The sequence below is a fragment of the Oncorhynchus masou genome, chromosome 15 (genome assembly GCF_036934945.1).
Source record: "Oncorhynchus masou masou isolate Uvic2021 chromosome 15, UVic_Omas_1.1, whole genome shotgun sequence".
NCBI lineage: Eukaryota > Metazoa > Chordata > Actinopteri > Salmoniformes > Salmonidae > Oncorhynchus > Oncorhynchus masou.
Genome location: NC_088226.1, coordinates 22,711,684 through 22,734,594, shown reverse-complemented (window position 1 = coordinate 22,734,594; position 22,911 = coordinate 22,711,684). Strand labels below are relative to the sequence as shown.

At 44.1% G+C, this 22,911-nt stretch overlaps 1 protein-coding gene across 1 annotated transcript; it reads left to right on the top strand.

Moving 5' to 3' along the window:
• Positions 1-14,464: 14,464 nt before the first annotated feature.
• LOC135555922 (ferritin, middle subunit) lies at positions 14,465-16,771 on the top strand. The gene is made up of 4 exons (XM_064988739.1): positions 14,465-14,808; positions 15,073-15,219; positions 15,973-16,098; positions 16,344-16,771. Exons 1-4 carry the CDS (start codon positions 14,707-14,709, stop codon positions 16,497-16,499), a joined length of 531 nt encoding a protein of 176 aa, XP_064844811.1. The 5' UTR covers positions 14,465-14,706; the 3' UTR covers positions 16,500-16,771.
• Positions 16,772-22,911: the final 6,140 nt, after the last annotated feature.

Here is a 22,911-nt window from a genome sequence, read left to right as displayed (position 1 = left end):
TGAGTAAAGATTGAAAAAGTAAGGGGCCTAGACAGCTGCTCTGGGGAATGCCTGACTCTTCCTAGATTATGTTGGAGAGGATTCCATTAAAGAACACCCTCTGTGTTCTGTTAGACAGGTAGCTCTAGGTCCACAATATAGCAGGGGATGTAAAGCCATTACACTTATGCTTTTTCCAGCAGCAGATTATAATCAATAATGTCAAAAGCTGCAGAGAAGTGCTTTATTTATTTTTAATCTTTATTTATTTAACTAGGCTAACTAAGTCGGTTAAGAACAAATTCTTATTTACAATGACGGCATAACAAAAGGCAAAAGGCCTTTCACGACAAGAGAGACAACACTACATAAAAAGAGACCAAAGACAACAACATAGCATGGTAAGCAGTAACAGGAGTCCGTTGTAACAGATAGGCCTACATTATTCAGTGTATATACATCCTTGGTTGAGTACCAGTGGAAAGTTTGGGACAGTCAAGTCAGCAATAGTCTATGTTGCAAGCAACAAGATAATGTTTTGAGTTTATGATCTTGCTCACTGGTTCTCAAACCTAGTCCTGGGGATCCAAACAAGTGCACATTTTTGTTTTTGCCGTAGCACTACACAGCTTATTCAAATGATCAACTCATCAAAAGGCTTTGATGATTTGAATCAGCTGTGTAGTGCTTGGGAAAAAAACTAAAATGTGTACCCCTTTGGGTCCCCAGGACCAGGATTGAGAACCACTGATCTAGCGAATGATTAGCACACAGGGGTAAATGTAGATGGGCAACCCCAATGCAACCCCATAATATAGGTTGTCATGCTTATTGCTAAATAACACACCTACCTGATAATTTGAAACGATATGGTATTTGGCATTTGTTTTTAGTAATTGCAGCTTAAGGTGGCAATACCAGTTATTGAGTGTAAGGGGGAAATTACTTTGTTACACAGGGGAATTAGGTGTTGCGTAACTTGGTTAATTAAATAAATAAAATAAGTATAATTTTTTTTGTTATTTGTAAACTCATGTTCCCTTTATCTAATATTAGGTTTTGGGTGAAGATCTGATAACATTCAGTATCACAAATATGCAAAAACAGAGAACATCAGAAAGTGGGAAATACTTTTGTACGGCACTGTATATATACACTGAGTGTATAAAACATCAAGAACAACTTCCTAATATTGAGTTGCAAACTCCCCTTTTTCCCTCAGAACAACCTCAATTTGTTGGGGGCAAGGACTCGATCTACAGGGTGTCGAAAGCATTTGCAAGGGATGCTGGTTCATGTTGACTACAATGCTTCCCACAGTTGTGTAATTTGGCTGTATGTCCCTATGTGAGGTGGGTCATTCTTGATACACACAGGAAACTATTGAGTGTGAAAAACCAAGGGGTTTGGTGGTGATTTTCTAAACTGTTAGGAAGACCTACAGTTTAAAGTAATATTGAAAAATATTTGTACTTGAGTTGTGATTGGGGTATATTGGCCAAATGAACAGGAAAGTGTTTGGTGTATTTTCCCTCCAACATTCATCAGAAACAACCATATTACAGCTATTTGTTTAAAATGCCTTAGTAAGTTACATAGTTTATGTTACTGCTGTCCTCTACTTCTTCCCTTTTTTTCCTAGTCTCAGGACTTTTTCGCCCTCATCACTGCTCAAGTCTGTTTCAATAGTCATGAGACCTAGTCTCCTTCCACCATTGTCACGGTGATAGTGGGGTACTCCATAGGCACCAATGCAATAGCTTTCTGTATAGTCCTTGACATCCATTGAAACAAAACCATTGAGGGAGTGAACATCTTGCGTCCTCTTCAGTCTCTGTTTGGGTCTCCAGAATGCTGAGTCACAATGACAATGCAGAAATACAGCCAGGGCAGAGCCTGAGTCAGTCCATACTGTAGTAGAACCAATGGGAGGTTATGACAGGAGAAAGAGTGGGAAGGAGGGAGAGAAATAGGAATAGAGGGGGAGGGGGAAAGAGTACAGACTAAAAACGCTGTGTCACCCTTCAGAAGAGTTCTGTGACGGTTAGTCATTTATAGTATTACTATCACTTCTGTTTATAACTTTAACTTAAGAACATTCTTAGTTAGTACGATTAATTTGTAATTGCTAAGAGATGGATAAAAATGTACAGGGTGGGTACCTCGAGGAAATTAGGGGAGGGTCATGCTTTTTCAATTTCAGTCAAGAGGAGGGTTTACTATTTTTTAAATCTAGTCCTGGGGAGGATCATGTAATTTGTAATTGATGAAATTTCAATATTTCTCATTGTTTTAGAATTAGTTGCATATTAGGCTATATATCGATGCCCGATTCCACCTGATTCTCTGCTGGGCGTGGAATATGAAGTGTGCCTATAGGCTATTTAGCGTGGTCTCAATCAAATGAGTCATAGCCTATAGGCTACAGGCTACGAAGTGCATCCTCAGAGAAGCACAGAGCAAAGTTATATTTCTAAGATAGCTGCTGGGATAGCGTAAATACAACTAGACTGCATTACACACTGCAACGGATATTCCAACCCTGAGGCCTGCTCTGCCCTTGCTGATCAAAACCTTATTTTTTGCTGCCTAACCAATGCTATGCTGTGTAGGCCTACAGTGGCAGTTCAGGAGGAGAGTCAAAGAATTCCTCAGAAAATAATTTTTGAATAAGGCCTTGTACAAAAAATGCAATATCTTGCGCGTAGACTAGCCTACAGCCTATGTTCTGTTCAGTTTGAGAAGGAGAGCATTTGAGGACCGGAGGTCAACTAAGATAGCTTGCTACTACTATAATTGATTTGAAGAAAAACAATATGCTTCTTTCCCATGATGTCTTTATACAAGTTATTGACATCACAATAAGTCAGATTTTAGTTACTTACATTGTGGTGCTGAAACTTGAAGCAGCAGTTGCAGCACAATCAATTGGAAATGGACAGCAGAAATTAGGCAAATAAGATTAGGAATAATTCATTTAAACCGTCTTCATTTAATTAGACTTTACTAACAACAAGAGGGCTTTGTGTTGGAGCCTATTTCTTCATATTTAAGAAACAAGAGCAAGCTCTTCCTGTTTCACAGACAGAATTAGGCTATAGGCTGTTATATCCATAGAGTTGTCATTCAATTCCTCCACCCACCATGCACTCTTTAAATAGTCTCCCTCCTTGTCAGTGAAGGACTGTTAAGTTAAAACCAGTACTGGAATTGAGGGGGTATGACATAGGCCTACCTTTTATTGAAGAAAATGTCAAAAAAGCAATTGGCTACCATAAAACAGATCCGATTACATACATTTACATTACATTTAAGTCATTTAGCAGACGCTCTTATCCAGAGCGACTTACAAATTGGTGAATTCACCTTCTGACATCCAGTGGAACAGCCACTTTACAATAGTGCATCTAAATCATTAAGGGGGGGAGAGAAGGATTACTTATCCTATCCTAGGTATTCCTTGAAGAGGTGGGGTTTCAGGTGTCTCCGGAAGGTGGTGATTGACTCCGCTGTCCTGGCGTCGTGAGGGAGTTTGTTCCACCATTGGGGGGCCAGAGCAGCGAACAGTTTTGACTGGGCTGAGCGGGAACTGTACTTCCTCAATGGTAGGGAGGCGAGCAGGCCAGAGGTGGATGAACGCAGTGCCCTTGCTTGGGTGTAGGGCCTGATCAGAGCCTGGAGGTACTGCGGTGCCGTTCCCCTCACAGCTCCGTAGGCAAGCACCATGGTCTTGTAGCGGATGCGAGCTTCAACTGGAAGCCAGTGGAGAGAGCGGAGGAGCGGGGTGACGTGAGAGAACTTGGGAAGGTTGAACACCAGACGGGCTGCGGCGTTCTGGATGAGTTGTAGGGGTTTAATGGCACAGGCAGGGAGCCCAGCCAACAGCGAGTTGCAGTAATCCAGACGGGAGATGACAAGTGCCTGGATTAGGACCTGCGCCGCTTCCTGTGTGAGGCAGGGTCGTACTCTGCGGATGTTGTAGAGCATGAACCTACAGGAACGGGCCACCGCCATGATGTTGGTTGAGAACGACAGGGTGTTGTCCAGGATCACGCCAAGGTTCTTAGCGCTCTGGGAGGAGGACACAATGGAGTTGTCAACCGTGATGGCGAGATCATGGAACGGGCAGTCCTTCCCCGGGAGGAAGAGCAGCTCCGTCTTGCCGAGGTTCAGCTTGAGGTGGTGATCCGTCATCCACACTGATATGTCTGCCAGACATGCAGAGATGCGATTCGTCACCTGGTCATCAGAAGGGGGAAAGGAGAAGATTAATTGTGTGTCGTCTGCATAGCAATGATAGGAGAGACCATGTGAGGTTATGACAGAGCCAAGTGACTTGGTGTATAGCGAGAATAGGAGAGGGCCTAGAACAGAGCCCTGGGGGACACCAGTGGTGAGAGCGCGTGGCGAGGAGACAGATTCTCGCCACGCCACCTGGTAGGAGCGACCTGTCAGGTAGGACGCAATCCAAGCGTGGGCCGCGCCGGAGATGCCCAACTCGGAGAGGGTGGAGAGGAGGATCTGATGGTTCACAGTATCGAAGGCAGCCGATAGGTCTAGAAGGATGAGAGCAGAGGAGAGAGAGTTAGCTTTAGCAGTGCGGAGCGCCTCCGTGATACAGAGAAGAGCAGTCTCAGTTGAATGACTAGTCTTGAAACCTGACTGATTTGGATCAAGAAGGTCATTCTGAGAGAGATAGCGGGAGAGCTGGCCAAGGACGGCACGTTCAAGAGTTTTGGAGAGAAAAGAAAGAAGGGATACTGGTCTGTAGTTGTTGACATCGGAGGGATCGAGTGTAGGTTTTTTCAGAAGGGGTGCAACTCTCGCTCTCTTGAAGACGGAAGGGACGTAGCCAGCGGTCAGGGATGAGTTGATGAGCGAGGTGAGGTAAGGGAGAAGGTCCCCGGAAATGGTCTGGAGAAGAGAGGAGGGGATAGGGTCAAGCGGGCAGGTTGTTGGGCGGCCGGCCGTCACAAGAAGCGAGATTTCATCTGGAGAGAGAGGGGAGAAAGAGGTCAGAGCACAGGGTAGGGCAGTGTGAGCAGAACCAGCGGTGTCGTTTGACTTAGCAAACGAGGATCGGATGTCGTCGACCTTCTTTTCAAAATGGTTGACGAAGTCATCTGCAGAGAGGGAGGAGGGGGGAGGGGGAGGAGGATTCAGGAGGGAGGAGAAGGTGGCAAAGAGCTTCCTAGGGTTGGAGGCAGATGCTTGGAATTTAGAGTGGTAGAAAGTGGCTTTAGCAGCAGAGACAGAGGAGGAAAATGTAGAGAGGAGGGAGTGAAAGGATGCCAGGTCCGCAGGGAGGCGAGTTTTCCTCCATTTCCGCTCGGCTGCCCGGAGCTCTGTTCTGTGAGCTCGCAATGAGTCATCGAGCCACGGAGCGGGAGGGGAGGACCGAGCCGGCCTGGAGGATAGGGGACATAGAGAGTCAAAGGATGCAGAAAGGGAAGAGAGGAGGGTTGAGGAGGCAGAATCAGGAGAAAGGTTGGAGAAGGTATGAGCAGAGGGAAGAGATGATAGGATGGAAGAGGAGAGAGTAGCGGGGGAGAGAGAGCGAAGGTTGGGACGGCGCGATACCATCCGAGTAGGGGCAGTGTGGGAAGTGTTGGATGAGAGCGAGAGGGAAAAGGATACAAGGTAGTGGTCGGAGACTTGGAGGGGAGTTGCAACATACAGTGATCTATAACAGCACTCTGGTCCGTTATGCATTATACTTAAAACAAGCTGAAAATACACTGGAAAGACATGACTTCGATGCATATGGGAATATCATGATTTGGTTTCTTTGACATTCAGAGTCTGAAATACAATCTTCTATTACAAAAAAAGTAATTTGCATGGGAAGTAATCTAATTCTGTACCTTTAGATTGATTAAGCTATTTTCTTTCTGTACAAAATATGTTTAAACCCAGACAGCTTTTAGGGAAACCCTTGTGACCTTCTGTTGTTAAAGAAGAGTAGCCATCTGTTGAATCTTACCTTTTTCTGCGTCGGTAGGCCTACTGTCTGGAGTGGAAAGGTAGGCCTAACATTTTAAAGTGCCATGCTCAGATTCCTAACAGGGACAGTTTCGTTGCAAACAAGACACACTGATTTGGCATTGGAGAAATATGATACGATCAGTGGCGATTTTAGCATGTAAATCTTGGTGGGGCAAAAACATGTATATGCATGCCAGCAAAGCAACCACACCACACCACACAACACCAAACAATACATTTATTGCACTTTAACGGTGCCCAAACTGTTAGGCCCTACATAAAGCTGTTCCAACAGCAGTCCCAACGCCTTACTACTGCTACACCTGGCAGCAATACAGTTCATTCAGCCTCAATTGCTGCCTTTAAAAAAACACATATTTGATATGGCTGATTTGTCATATCAGTTGTTTCTACTGACAATTGAGAAGTACAAATTATGGCATAAGGGGACTATGAGCGTAAAAAGAGGCAATCCGTAATTTCGATAAAGACATCAATGTGCGAGGTATGACAGACGTAGTAAATATAACTATTTGTTCAGCACTTTTGAAATGTACAGCAACATAATTCAGAACATGGGCCGTTCTTACCGTATTCTCCCTGTGCACCAAGTCAGGACCATAGGATAAATAAAGGGGGAATATAAGCAGACAATGAAAGCTCTGAAAATATTTGATGATGACATGTCTCTAAAAACAGGCTGTAGGCTACATGTGCACCACCAAGCCAGAACTGTAGGCTAAGTTATGAGGGGGAAAAGGACCCAATTATTAGCCGAAGGGACATGGCCTACTAACAGCTTACGACACAACATACACTTGGTATTAACTTCTTAGCTACAGTAGGCATATCTCCCTGTCATATTACATATTACATAATACAGACATATTACATACATCATTTATGCCTTTCTGGACTCAACTGTTTGTGCAGTGCTCACATGAACAGGAAGGTGACGCGGCGGTCCTCCGTGGGCATATTTTGTCATCAAACTTTGTCATCAAATTCGGGCATTATCTGGATTTATGGTGCTTTCAAGACAACTGAGAAATCTACCAAAAAAACAAGGTTGAATCATGAAGTCAGTGATCTTCAGGGTGGCATCAAAATATGGGTGGCCTGTGACGCACAATCTAGCTATGCTTGGAAGATGCAATTCTACACAGGGAAGCCGACCGGTGGGGGCCCAAAGAAGAACCAGTGGATGGGGGTTGTGCTTGATGTGACAGATGATCTGAGGGGGCACAATGTCACGTGTGACAATTTCTTCACCTCTTATGAACTCAGCCAGCAGCTCCTGACGAGGAAGATCACCATTGTTGGCACAATTAGAAAGAACAAGCCTGAGCTCCACCCTGCTATCCTTGCAATAAGGGGGAGAGAGAACTTCTCATCAAAGGTTGCCTTCACCCCCACCACTACTCTAAGAATGTGGTCCTCCTGAGCACACTGCACAAAACGGCTGAGATCAGTGATCGTGAGGACAGGAAGCCAGCCATCATCCTGGACTACATCCAGAAGAAAGGAGGTGTTGACAACCTGGACAAGGTGATTGGAACTTACAGCTGCAGGAGGATGACTGCCTGCTGGTCCCTGGTCATCTTACACAACATCATTGATGTCTCCTCATACAATGCCTTCATAATATGGAACAAGATCAACCCTACCTGGATGCTTGATAAGCAGAACAAGAGGAGGGTGTTCCTGGAGCAGCTGGAAAAGGCACTTGTAACCCCACACATTCAAAGAAGGGAGTGGCTCCCCTGCACAGCAGCCTCTGCAGCGCTTGTGAAAGCTGTTCAGGGGGCTGATTCTTGTCCTGATCCACCTGACGCTGCAGCTGGGCCAGGCAAGAGGAGATGCCAATTCTGCCCCCCCAAAGAAGGACTGTAAAACAAATACTATGTGCTGCACATGTGAGAAATACATCTGCAAAGTTCATGCACACACACATGCATACTATCCTACATGTGCTAATTAGAGATGATTAATTTATGTTCTTCATGTTTTTGTATCTACTATCTTATTTTATTTGTATTTATTGTTGTTGTTTATACACCTTGTGGGTGGGGGTAAAGGTTAAAAAAATGGGAGAAGACAAGTATTTTGTAGTTGAATTCATCATTGTCCAGTATATAAGAATTTATCACTATGTTACCAAAAACGTTCAAGACTATTATTCTTTCCTTTCAATAAAATGCATTCAAAACTACTTTATGCACATTTCTGCTACTTTCGTAGGCAATACAAGTGCTATTTCTTGCAAAAGAATGTGTTAACATGTCACGGGATTCTTCTGTCGAAGGAGAGGCGGACCAAAATGCAGCATGGTTATTTTGATACATCTTTAATAAAGATGAAAATAGAACAATATACAAAAACAAGAAACGTGAAAAACCGGAAACAGCCCTATCTGGTGTAACAAACACAAAGACAGGAACAATCACCCACAAAACCCAACACCAAACAGGCTACCAAAATATGGTTCCCAATCAGAGACAATGACTAGCACCTGCCTCTGATTGAGAACCATATCAGGCCCAAACACAGAAACAGACAAACAAGACATCCAACATAGAATGCCCACTCAGATCACACCCTGACCAAACAAAACATAGAAACATAAACAGCAAACTATGGTCAGGGTGTGACAGTACCCCCCCCCCCCTCTGTCCGCAGGGGCGGCTCTGGTGCTGGATGTGGTCCCCACTTCACCATAGTCTTAGTCCGCCCCATTGTCCGCTTCCGTGGCCTCCTATCCACGGCGACCCTTCTAAATGAACCCACTGGACTGAGGGGCAGCTCGGGACAGAAGGGCAGCTCGGGACAGAGGGGCAGCTCGGGACAGAGGGGAAGCTTGGGACAGAGGTGATCCTGGCTGACTGGCGGTTCTGGCAGATCCTGGCTGACTGGCGGCTCTGGTAGATCCTGGCTGACTGGCGGCTCTGGCAGATCCTGGCTGACTGGCGGCTCTGGCAGATCCTGGCTGACTGGAGGAGGCTCTGGCAGATCCTGGCTGACTGGCAGCTCTGGCAGATCCTGGCTGACTGGCGGATCAAGCAGATCGTGGCTGACTGGCGGCTCTGGCGGCTCCTGGCTGACTGGCGTCACTGGCGGCTCCTGGCTGACTGGCGGTACTGGCGGCTCCTTGCAGACTGGCGGCACTGGCGGCTCCTTGCAGACTGGCCTCACTGGAGGTGCTGGGCAGACGGGTAGCTCAGGCGGCGCTGGGCAGACTGGCGACTTTGATGGCGCTGGGCAGACGGGTAGCGCAGGCGGCGCTGGGCAGACTGGAGACTCCAGCAGCGCAGGAGAGGAGGAAGGCTCTGGCAGCACTGGACAGGCGGGAGCACCTGTAGGGATGAGATGGAGATACAGCCTGGTGCGGGGGGCTGCCACCGGAGGGCTGTCGTGTGGAGGTGGTACCGGATAGACCGGACCGTGCAGGCGCACTGGAGCTCTTGAGCACCGAGCCTGCCCAGATGTTTACCTTACCTGGTTGAATGCTCCCGGTCGCCCTGCCAGTGCCGCGAGGTGGAATAGCCCGCACTGGGCTATACAGGCGGACCGGGGACAACATACGCAAGGCTGGTGCCATGTAAGCCGGCCCAAGGAGACGCACTGGAGACCCGATGCGTAGAGCCGGCTTCATGACATTTGGCTCGATGTCCACTCTAGCCCGGCCGATAAGCGGAGCTGGTATCTGCATTGTGAAGAGGGAAAACCCAGATATTCACAAAGTTTGTGATGCAGGACAGGTTGTTTCTTCATGCAAAATATATTTTGGGTTTAAAATTCAATTAAGCTGCTTTATTTTAGGGGTTTGGGGAAGGCAGGGCATTTTTTACCCTTAGGACTAGGGGAGTATACAGAATGTTAAGACTACACTAGGGTTAAGTATATTTAAAACAATATTATTTTAGACTTTTACTCAAGTAGGATTTTACTGGGTGAGTTTCACTTTTACTTGAGTCATTTTCTATTACGATATCTTTACTTTTACTGAAGTATAACAATTGGGTACTTTTTCAACCACTGGAATTCAAAGCCTTTACTTTGTTGAAGCACCTTTGGCAGCGATTACAGCCTCAAGTCTTCTTGAGTGTGACGCTACACGCTATTGAGTGTGACGCTACATGCTAGGCACACCTCTATTCAGGGAGTTTCTCTCATTCTTCTCTGCAGATCCTCTCAAACTCTGTCAGGTTGGATGGGGAATGTCACTGCACAGCTATATTCAGGTCTCTCCAGAGATGTTCGATTAGGTTTGGGTCCCGGATTCGGCTGGGCCACTCAAGGACATTCAGATATTTGTCCTGAAGCCACTCTTGCATTGTCTTGGATGTATGCTTAGGGTCATTGTCTTGTTGGAAGGCAAACCTTCGCCCAGGCTGAGATTTTGAGCGCTCTGGAGCAGGTTCTCATCAAGGATCTCTCTGTACTTTGCTCCGTTCAGCTTTCCCTCGATCCTGACTAGTGTCCCAATCCCTGCCTCTGAAAAACATCCCCACAGCCTGATGCTGCCACCACCATGCTTCACTGTAGGGATGATGCCAGGTTTCCTCCAGATGTGAAGCTTGGCATTCAGGCCAAAGAGTTCAATCTTAGTTTCATCAGACCAGATGATCTTGCTTCTCATGGTCTAAGAGTCCTTTAGGTGCCTTTTGGCAAACGCCAAGTGGGCTGTCATGTGCCTTTTACTGAGAAGTGGCTTCCGTCTGGCCACTCTACCATAAAGGCCTGATTGGTGGAGTGCTGCAGAGATGGTTGTCCTTCTGGAAGGTTCTCCAATCTCTACAGAGGAACTAACACCCTTAAGATGTATTTATTTTGTTGTGAATATTCTGAACAAATATTGTAATCACTGTTCTGCAACATATGCTTCAACAATTAATGTATTTGCTGTGCTAGATCTAAGGGATAATGTAAGCTTAATAATTATTATTTTATGTTCAAAATCTAGAAAACCATGCCAGATGTCAAACTAAATTAGCCCTGGAGCATTTAATATAGCTGTAAAACAAACAAAGATGTTTGGAGATTTGTATTACACATTCATGAATAATCTAAATGTTAGCATTAAACAATCAAGGCCTTTAAACACTTGTTTCACAACACTGGTGCAAAATGAAATGCCTTTTATGGTGTCTGACAGAGTTGACATAAATCCACTTAGTTGCATTTAATGAAAAAATTGGTTGTTCCTTTACATGGTGTTAATAGCGGATACTTTGCTCTGTCAAAATAGAAACTTCACATTTTGTTAAAATTAAGACAAAAAATTTGTGGAAGAAAGTTGATTGTCCCAATAACACAATACTTGTTTAATTTTATTCATGATAGAATCTTCAGCTCATTAGGACTGGACACGATTTCCTTTACAAATATGTATGTATGTACGTATTTATACTTTTTAATGAATTCATACTGCAATTAAAGTGTGTAATCAAGTCAGCAGCTTCTTGACATTGAGTGCCTCGACTCCTATTAAGTTAATTGAGTATTAGACATTAATTTTGTGATATATTCTGGTCTAGTGCTAATGCTGCTGACTCTGGACCACACATGGATTCAAACCCTGCCTATGCCTTCAGATCTGTATTCATCCTTATCTCAATAAAGAGAGAGAAAATACTAATATATATAAAGAAATTAGTCATTTCCAGACCATGTACGACCCAAACATGGTGAAGGGAACATATATAGAATAATGGGTTTTGACATTGGTGGTGACTTTCTGAACTGTTATAGTTAGACAAGCAGTTTAAAGAAATGCAGAAATATATTGCATTTGAGTTCTGATTGACGACATTGACAACATTTTCAGGAAAGTTGTTGTATTTTACCTTAATTCACCAGAAACAGCTATTTGTTTAAAAATGACTTAGTATGTTACACAGTACATGTAAGGTGCATATAGTATATAGTACATATAGTATATGTTCCTGCTGTTCTCTCAGCCGGTCTTCGCCCATTCATCACCCCTCATGTCTGTTTCTGCGGTCACAAAACTCTGTCTCCTTCCACCATTGTCACCGATAACAGAACAGAACTACCTCGAGACAAACAATGGTGGAAAAATGAAGATAGTTCACTCAGGCCATTTACCACTGTCTGCTTAAGGAGGTGGTTCCTTAAGCAGACAACAATGTGATAGTGGTCTGCTTAGTTAATTGACTTCCATTGGGGGAAAACTAAAGAGTGGGCTGTCTCGCTTCCTCTTCCATCTCTGCTTGAGACTCCAGAATGCTGAGTCACAATGACAAGGCAGAAATACAGCCAGGGCAGAGCCTGAGTCATTCCATACTGTAGTAGAACCAACAGGAGGTTATGACAGGAATAAACAGGGGTGAAAATTTCACTGGGGACAGGGGGGACATGCATTTTTGTCCCCTCCACAGTTTTATGATTGGAATGTGATACAAAACGAGGCAAAAGTGTGCTTTAGGACCATGCAGATGCCTCTGAGCCGTCGGGTAGGCTGTTTGGACTGTTTATTAGACAAAAAAATATGTATACACTACCGGTCAAAAGAACACCTTTAAGAACACCTACTCCTACATCAAAACTATGAAATAACACATATGGAATCATGTAGTATCCAAAAAAGCATATTTTATACTTGAGATTCTTCAAAAGATAACCTTTGTCTTGACAGCTTTGCACACTCTAGGCTTTCTCTCAACCAGCTTCATGAGGTAGTCACCTGGAATGCATTTCAATTAACAGGTGTGCCTTCTTATTAAAAGTTAATTTGGGGAATTTCCTTCCTTCTTAATGCGTTTGAGCCAATCAGTTGTGTTGTGACAAGGTAGGGGGGGTATACAGAAGGTAGCATTATTTGGTAAAACACTATATTATGGTAAGAACAGCTCATATAAGTAAAGAGAAATGACAGTCCATCATTACTTTAAGACATGAAGGTCAGTCAATCCGGAAAATTTCAAGAACTTTGAAAGTTTCTTCAAGTGCAGACACAGAAAACATCATGCGATATGATGAAACTGGCTCTCATGAGGACCTCCACAGGAATGGAAGACCCAGAGTTACCTCTGCTGCAGAGGATGAGTTCATTAGTTACCAGCCTCAAAAATTGCAGCCCAAGTACCAGACACATCTCAATATCAACTGTTCAGAGGATACTGTGTGAATCAGGCCTTCATGGTTGAATTGTTGCAAAGAAACCACTACTAAAAGACACCAAGAATAATAATAAGAGATTTGCTTGGGCCAAGAATCATGGACATTGGACCGGTGGAAATTTGTCCTTTGGTCTGGTGAGTCAAAATGTTTGGTTCCAGCAGCTGTATCTTTGTGAGTGAACAGATCTGTGCATGTGTATTTCCCACCATAAAGCATGCAGGAAGAGGTGTTATGGTGTGGGGGTGCTTTGCTGGTGACACTTAACCAGAATGGCTACCACAGCATTATGCAGCAATACACCATCCAATCTGGTTTGGGCTTAGTGGGACGATCATTTGTTTTTCAAAAGGACAATTACCCAACACACCTCCAGGCTGTGTAAGGGCTATTTTACCAAGAAGGAGTGATGGAGTGCTGCATCAGATGACCTGGCTTCTACAATCCCCCGACCTCAACAAAATTGAGATGGTTTGGAATGAGTCGGACCGCAGAGTGAAGGAAAAGCAGCCAACAAGTGCTCAGCATATGTGAAAACTCCTTCAAGATGGTTGGAAAAGCATTCCAGGTGATGCTGTTTGAGAGAATGCCAAGCGTTTGCAAAGCTGTCATCAAGGCAAAGGGTGGTTATTTGAAGAATCTCAAAATTAAAATAGATTAGCTAGGTGGCTAAAGTTAGCTAGGCTAAGAGTCAAGGTTAGGTCTAAGGTTAAGGTCAGGAGTTAGGTTAAAGGGTTATGGTTAGGGGAAGGTTTAGCTAACATGCTAAGTAGTGGCAAAGTAACTGAAAAAAATGCAAAGTTGCAAATTAGCAAAAATGCAAACGTTGTCTGTGACGAGTTTCAAACAAGCAACCTTTGGAACTCTAGAAGATCGAGTTACATGCTCACCCAAACGTATCATTTAAGCATGACACTTCATTTAGTCAAAAAGAAATGCCAAGCATGTCATAGAACAAAGTACATTTTTTAAACAGACTAAGATGAAGAGGTCGGGGCGAAAGCAATTACTCCGTCAAAATCTGTCCGCGAGAGATAAACCCGTTTTTGAGTGTCAAAATTACTTGTGGATGCACGTGTCATTCCGGCAACTTTGAGCAAAACGACGTTTTGTTTTGTGTGTTGTTCACACGCGTACCTGCACTCTCATTGGCTAGAATGGTCCCACCTGATCTTGCCTGTCTTCAATCGTTGAGCCACATGTATTTCCATTATTGGAGTGGTCACTCGGCTCTCTTGTCAATATAATAAATTCTCTTTGCTTCAGGTCATGTGTTTGAGTGGGATCGTCATCAAATGATCTGCCTAGTTCCTGTTGATATTCTAAAGGTGATTGGCTACGCTCTGTGAGGGTGGATTTCACTGACGCATTCCGTTTGAACAATAAATAGAGCGAACAAGGCTCCTTCCACTTCACAAGTCTGAGAAGACGCATGAAGAAGTTCTTGCTTCAACAGTGATTGAACGGAACTCCTCTGCCTTCGTCCAGCATTATAGAATATTCCGGATAGATATCGTAACACTTACTTGAACTGTGATAGCAAACTAGTAGAAGAAACTCTATTTTTGTACCGTTCATTTTGATATAAAAGAATCTGCCAAAATGGAGTCTCAGATCCGCCAGAACTATCACCACGATTGCGAAGCTGCCATCAACCGGATGATCAACTTGGAGATGTTTGCCTCCTACACCTACACTTCAATGGTAAGGAGTCTACCAAGATGACCGTTTTGTTGATTTACCTGTGTATTATTATGCCTGGGCCTAAATGGCTTTTTTTTCACCAGAACTTTTCACAGCGCGTAACAACTCCTTGACAGGTTAATTGTCAGGTTACCAAGTAGATTACGGACTAGACTGATTCATGCCTTTGTCATCTTTTTAGTTGCCACAACATGAACATAATGCCCAGTCACGTTTGGCATGTTTTTTTTCTTCTTTTAACCACTGTTTTGTTTATCCACCCAGGCTTTCTATTTCTCCCGTGACGATGTGGCTCTGTCTGGCTTCGCGCATTTCTTCAAGGAGAACAGCGACGAGGAGCGGGAGCACGCCGACAAGCTCCTCTCCTTCCAGAACAAGAGAGGTGGTCGCATTTTACTCCAGGACATCAAGGTGAGCCCCTGAGCGTCGAAAATACATTTACATTGTAGACTGAAAGCAAAAAGGTCGACATAGACCAGAGTTCTCAGTTAAAGGTTCTTCATGGACCCAGATGGTTCATCTATAGGGACAAATGAAGAACGCTATGGTTCTAGGTGGATTTTTTTTAAATAAAAAGACTTACTTCAAGTATAGGAGTTATTTTGAATGAGTAGTCATTAATGCTGAGTGAGTTCATTGAGGCCTGCCTTAATTGACTTCCCTGGTATGAGAGCAAGGCGGCTAAAGATGTGGCCTGGCTGCTTACTGTAGGCCTATGAGTACAGGGTTTTGACGTCATTGGAATGGTGTCCTAAGCATTTCCTTTCAAAGGATGGCCAAACACTAGGGAAGTTATTTTATTTTAAAATGTGTTTCTGGGATGGCAAAGCCCTTAGTTTATACTAAAACTACATTGTCTCTGTGCTGCATGGCAAAATTGACTTGGCCATGTGTGCATACATTTTATGTATAGGTGTCCCCAGCAGGAAGTGAACCATTGGCGTTGCAAACGTCATGCTCTACCGACTGAGCCACACAACCGGTGTGCATCATAAACTAAAGCATGTGGTTGTTTGTAGTGACAAATTGACCCCATCTTTTTGTTAACTTGTCTCCAGTTCATTGATCTTTATGTGCCAGATATACTGGCTAACTGTTGGTAGGTATGCATTGAAACCTCTGCTAGAAGTCCCTAACCCTCCTGTGTTCTCTTGTCCTGTGTAGAAGCCAGAACGTGATGAGTGGGGCAATGGGCTGGAGGCTATGCAGTGTGCTCTGCAGCTGGAGAAGAATGTGAACCAGGCCCTGCTGGACCTGCACAAGATTGCCTCTGACAAGGTTGACCCCCATGTAAGTAATATCATTACATAGAATACAGGTACCTTCTCAGGAGATGAGGTTGTTTTAGCTCTGCAAACGAATGACACAGGATTGTGACCTGCCACTTCACACGCACACAATGCAGCAGTTAGACATCTGCGAACACCTCATTGAGTTGTCTGTCTGCCCTTACGCCATTACCACCAGGGTCTTGTGTTACTGTATTTACAGTAGTATGGAGACATTCTCTTGTCTGACCTGTTTTCCCTCTTTAGCTGTGTGACTTCCTGGAGACCCATTACCTGAATGAGCAGGTGGAGGCCATTAAGAAGCTGGGTGACCACATCACCAACCTCACCAAGATGGATGCTGTCAAAAACAAGATGGCAGAGTACCTGTTTGACAAGCACACCCTGGGAGGCCAGAGCTAAACCATCCCCAGGCATCCAGCCTCAGACCAGGAGTCCTGGTCTTCCTGCTCTATTCTGCTGGCTTTGCATTTATAAGGAGGGGAGAGCATAACAGCTGTAATGTTGAGAAATTTGTTATTTGAAGTGAGGTGTATTGTTAAATCTAGTTGCTGAATTTGTACTATTCTGTTGTGCTGTCTTACCCAGCATTTCAATACCTAAAAAGCAAGGATCTTTTCACTAGGTGTGACTTCTCATATTCAAGCTGAGAAATAAAACCCGTTTGAGCTGGATTCTGTTTGTTACTGTGTATGAATGTCACATGGGACTGACAATACTTGTTGTGTTTATATATTTTTGTCCGATTGCCATGAGCCCAGTCTACCATCTGGGCATTCATTTTTTTTATAGAGATGATAAATACCTACAATTGTAGTCTTACTACAGTGACTGAGGGTCATATTAGGTTGATGTGAGCTTGATAAGGGCTATTACATAACTTGTAATGGTGCCATGTCTATTCAGGTTCCATAAAACAGCTAGGTCATTAACTGTGACATGGGTAACTGAATTCACTACAATCGGCGTCGCCTTAAAATGCTTAGGTTAAGTCAGGTCATTCGAACCTGTGCGCAAAGCTACTAGCAATCTGTAATAACCCACAGGTCATCCCAGGGTTGATGGTTGAAGGACAATATTTTTTATCAGTATATTTACATGACACATACTGCTCATTCAAATTAATACTTGAGTAGCCTTCAATTCACTTCCATATTTTGAGCCATAAGCCTACAAGGCACTTGGACTGTGGCGGGATACCTGGGCAAATTGGACACCCTTAATCTAAAATTCACCCAAGTTAAACAAAAGGCACTGCTACAAAATACTATTTGTGTAAACTTAAGACCAACGGAATGAGCGGAAATAAATCACATTTCTGAAATTTAACATTAAAATAGCTGTGACCTAAGACTGGCAATTTTTAAATATCAGGAATTGGGAAACAAAGTATTTAGCTAAAATGTACTTCAACTGTATTTGTAGGATAAAGTCTAAACAGCCAAAAATGCAATTTCAATGTGTAGGTGGACATGTTCCTATTTCTCTCCCTCCTTCCCACTCTTATTCCTGTCATAACCTCAAGTTTGTTCTATGTGGACCGACTCAGGCTATGCACTGGCTGTATTTCTGGCTTGTCGTTGTGACTCAGCAATCTGGAGTCTCAAGCAGAGACGGAAGAGGAAGTGAAACATCCCACACCCTAATGTTTTCTGTCTCAATGGAAGTCAACAACGCATTACCTATGGGACAGGCTGTATCACAACCGGTCGTGATTGGGAGTCCCATAGGCCGTCGCCCAGTGTCGTCCGGGTTTGGCAGTCATTGTAAATGAGTATTTGTTCTTAACTGACTTGCATAGTTAAAGGTTCAATAAAACGTTTAAAAAATGGCCTGAGTGAACTACCTTCATAATCCAACCTATTTGGTCTCAAGGTCATTCTATTCAGTTATCATAGTGATAATGGTGGAAGGAGGCGGGGTCTCGTGACTGTGGCGGTGGTGAGGGTGAAGTCCGGCCGAGACCAGATTTGAAGAAAAGGAAAAAGGGAAGGAGAGAACAGCAGGAACATATACTGTACTATGTAACTTACATATACTATGTCACTTACTAAGCCATTTTTAAACTAATAGCTCTTAAATGATTGTTTCTGTTTAATTTTGGAGGGGAAATACATCAATAACTTTTCTGATAATTTGGTCAATATACTGCAATCACAACTCAAATACCAATATTTTCTGTATTACTTTAATTAAACTGTTGGTCGAACTACAACAATTCCGAAAGTCACCACCAAACCTCTCATATAACATTTAAATGTAAAAACCCATTATTCCATTTGTGTCCCCGTCACCACATATACATGTACCTAGTACATAGTCTTGAAATGAAATGTTTTTAAAAATATATATTTATTAGTATTTTCTCTCTTTATTGAAATAGAAAGTTATAAATGAGAGGGGGAGACAGAAAGGTGGAGAAATGTTTGGTGTTTCAGCCTAGCTCAGTGCTTTCTGTGGTGGTGGGGCATCCATGAAAAATCGCTACGCCACCTTACTGTTCAAGTGAGCACAACAAATCCAAAAATGTCTTGTATGCTGCTGTATAAATGATGTAATATGCCGGGGAGATACAGTTAAAGTCGGAAGTTTACATACACCTTAGCCAAATACATTTAAACTCAGTTTTTCACAATACCTGACATTTAATCCTAGAAAAAAATTCCCTGTTTTAGGTCAGTTAGGATCACCACTTTATTTAAGAATGGGAAATGTCAGAATATTAATAGAGAGAATGATTTATTTCAGCTTTTATTTCTTTCATCACATTCCCAGTGGGTCAGAAGTTTACATACACTCTATTAGTATTTGGTAGCATTGGCTTTAAACTGTTGAACTTTGGTCAAACATTTTGGGTAGCCTTCCACAAGCTTCCCACAATAAGTTGGTTGAATTTTGGCCCATTTCTCCTGACAGAGCTGGTGTAACTGAGTCAGGTTTGTAGGCCTCCATGCTTGCAGACGCTTTTTCAACTTTGGAAGTATGCTTGGGGTCATTGTCCATTTGGAAGACCATTTGCGACCAAGCTTTAACTTGCTGACTGATGTCTTGAGATGTTGCTTCAATATATCAACATAATTTTCCTCCCTCATGACGCCATCTATTTTGTGAAGTGCACCATTCCGTCCTGCAGCAAAGCACCTCCACAACATGATGTTGCCACCCCCACAACATGATGTTGCCACCCCCGTGCTTCATGGTTGGGATGGTGTTCTTCAGCTTGCAAGCTTCCCCTCTATTCCTCCAAACATAACAATGGTCATTATGGCCAAACAGTTTCATCAGACCAGAGGACATTTCTCCAAAAATTATGATCTTTGTCCCAATGTGCACTTGCAAACCGTAGTCTGGCTTTTTTATGGCGGTTTTGGAGCAGTGATTTATTCCTTGCTGAGTGGCCTTTCGGGTTACGTCAATATAGGACTCGTTTTACTGTGGATATCGATACTTTTGTACCTGTTTCCTCCAGCATCTTCACATGGTCCTTTGCTGTTGTTCTGGGATTGGTTTGCACTGTTTGCACCAAAGTTCATCAATCTCTAGGAGACAGAGATTGTGCTTATACTTGCATACTATGATGTCAAGCAAAGAGGCACTAAGTTTGAAGGTAGGCCTTGAAATACATCCAGAGGTACACCTCCAATTGACTCAAATAATGTCAATTAGCCTACCAAGAAGCTTCTAAAGCCATGACATAATTTTCTGGAATTTTCCAAGCTGTTTAAAGGCACAGTAAACTTTTGACCCACTGGAATTGTGATACAGTGAATTCTAAGTAAAAAAATCTGTCTGTAAACAATTGTTGGAAAAATTACTTGTGTCATGCCCAAAGTAGATGTCCTAACCAACTTGCCAAAACTATAGTTTGTTAACAAGAGATTTGTGGGGTGGTTGAAAAACAAGTTTTAATGATTCCAACCTAAGTGTATGTAAACTTCTGACTTCAACTGTATACGTCTCCACCACTTCTAAAACCAAAGTTTCACCCCTGGGAATAATAGTGGGAGAGAGGGAGCAATAGGAATAGAGGGGAGGGGGAAAAGTACAGACTAAAAACGCTGTCTCACCCTTCAGAACTTCAACAGAAAGAGTTTTGTAATGGTTAACCATTTACTGTATCAGTATCACTTCTGTTTATAACTTTGTGTGGCTGGTCACATGATGGACTCGGTCATGACTTTAACAAACACAGGTCACCAGGGTTTTAATGCTATGTTTGGCCTTCTGCTAAAACAAAGGTAACTTAGAATAAGTGAGGGTTGCTGTTGACAAACAACAGTTCATAAGGGTTGCTATTGACAAACAACAGTTCATAAGGGTTGTTACTGACTAACAACAGTTCATATGGGTTGCTGATGACTAACAACAGTTCATAAGGGTTGTTACTGACTAACAACAGTTCATAAGGGTTGTTACTGACTAACAACAGTTCATAAGGGTTGTTACTGACTAACAACAGTTCATAAGGGTTGTTACTGACTAACAACAGTTCATAAGGGTTTCTGCTGACTAACAACAGTTCATAAGGGTTGCTGCTGACTAACAACAGTTCATAAGGGTTGCTGCTGACTAGCAACAGCTGAGTTGACAGAAATGACAGGAACATTTGTCCTTTTGTGATACTATGAAAATGACTCAATCTCAATCCCATGACCTGAACCATGGATTACAATCTCTCCTGGCCCATAGACTAGGCCTACTGTCAGGGTAAGGATTTATAACTAGGCCTATATGCTTGACTTTTCACAACAATAAAAAAGGAATGCCAAGTATTTCCACAGCCCTTTTGTAACACTGTCACTCCCAACAGTCTGAAGAGGCTTTGACTCATTGTCTCCAAAACCTTGTTTGCACTAATAATTAAAACATTACGCTATGAAGTCAGGTTCAGCCTTGAAGAGTTGGTCAAACGGAGAGCACACATTTCAAGGGCTATCTATGTTCAAAGACCCTTACTTTTTCAACAAACAATAAACCTAGTGTAACGACGTTCTTCTTTTGTCGAAAGAGAGTCGGACCGAAATGCAGCGTGTAAGTTACTCATGTTTAATAGTGAAACAAACAAAACAAACTATACATGAATAACAAATAAATACAAAACAACAAACGGAACGTGAAAACTATTACAGCCTGACTGGTGAAACTAACACAGAGACAGGAACAATCACCCACGAAATGTAAAGCGAAACCCAGGCTACCTAAATACGGTTCCCAATCAGAGACAACGAGAATCACCTGACTCTGATTGAGAACCGCCTCAGGCAGCCAAACCTATTAAACACACACACCCCTAATCAGCTACAATCCCAACTACTACAAACCCCAATACGAAACTACAATACATAATAAACCCATGTCACACCCTGGTCTGACTAACTAATAAACTAAAACACAAAATACCAAGGCGTGACAGAACCCCCCCCTAAGGTGCGGACTCCCGAACGCACCTCAAAAACCATAGGGAGGGTCCGGGTGGGCGTCTGTCCATGGTGGCGGTTCCGGCTCCGGACGTGGACCCCACTTCATAAATGTCATTATTCCTCCCCTTTGCGTCCTGGGATAATCCACCCTCACCGCCGACCATGGCCGAATAGTCCTCACCCAGAACCCTACATAACAGAGGAGCAGCTCGTGACTGAGGGGCAGCTCGGGACTGAGGCAGCTCGGGACTGAGGGGCAGCTCGGGACTGAGGGGCAACTCGGGACTGAGGGGCAGCTCGGGACTGAGGGGCAGCTCGGGACTGAGGGGCAGCTCGGGACTGAGAAGAAGCCCAGTACTGAGAAGAAGCCCAGTACTGAGAAGAAGCCCAGTACTGAGATGAAGCCCAGCCAGGCAGTTGAATCCGGCAGATCCTGGCTGACTGGCGGATCCTGGCTGACTGGCAGATCCTGGCCGACTGGCGGATCCTGGCTGACTAGCAGATCTGGCAGATCCTGGCTGACTGGCGGATCTTGGCTGACTGGCAGATCCTGGCCGACTGGCGGATCTGGAAGAGTCTGGTTGACTGGCAGATCTGGAAGAGTCTGGCTGACTGGCAGATCTGGAAGAGTCTGGTTGACTGGCAGATCTGGAAGAGTCTGGCTGACTGGCAGATCTGGAAGAGTCTGGTTGACTGGCAGATCTGGAAGAGTCTGACTGACTGGCAGATCTGGAAGAGTCTGGCTGATGGCTCTGGAAGAGTCTGGCTGTCTGGCGGATCTGGAAGAGTCTGGCTGTCTGGCGGATCTGGAAGAGTCTGACTGGCAGATCTGGAAGAGTCTGGCTGGACTGGCAGATCTGGAAGAGTCTGGGCAGCTGACTGGCAGATCTGGCTGCTCCATGCTGGCACTGGACTGGCAGATCTGGCTGCTCCAAGATTGAAAGCTCTGACTGGCAGATCTGCTCTTGCAGACTGGCAGCTCCTTGCATCTGACTGGCAGCTCCTTCTGGAAGAGTCAGACTGGCAACTGGCCATGCAGACTGGCAACTCTGGCGGCTGCAGACTGGCAGCTCTGGCTGCTTCAGACTGGCAACTCCATGCAGACTGACAGCTCTGGCTGCTCTATACAGACTGGCAGCTCCTTGCAGACTGGCAGCTCCATGCAGACTGGCAACTCCTTGCAGACTGGCAACTCCATGCAGACTGGCTGACTGGCAGATCTGGAAGAGTCTGGTTGACTGGCAGATCTGGAAGAGTCTGGCTGACTGGCAGATCTGGAAGAGTCTGGTTGACTGGCAGATCTGGAAGAGTCTGACTGACTGGCAGATCTGGAAGAGTCTGGCTGACTGGCAGATCTGGAAGAGTCTGGCTGTCTGGCGGATCTGGAAGAGTCT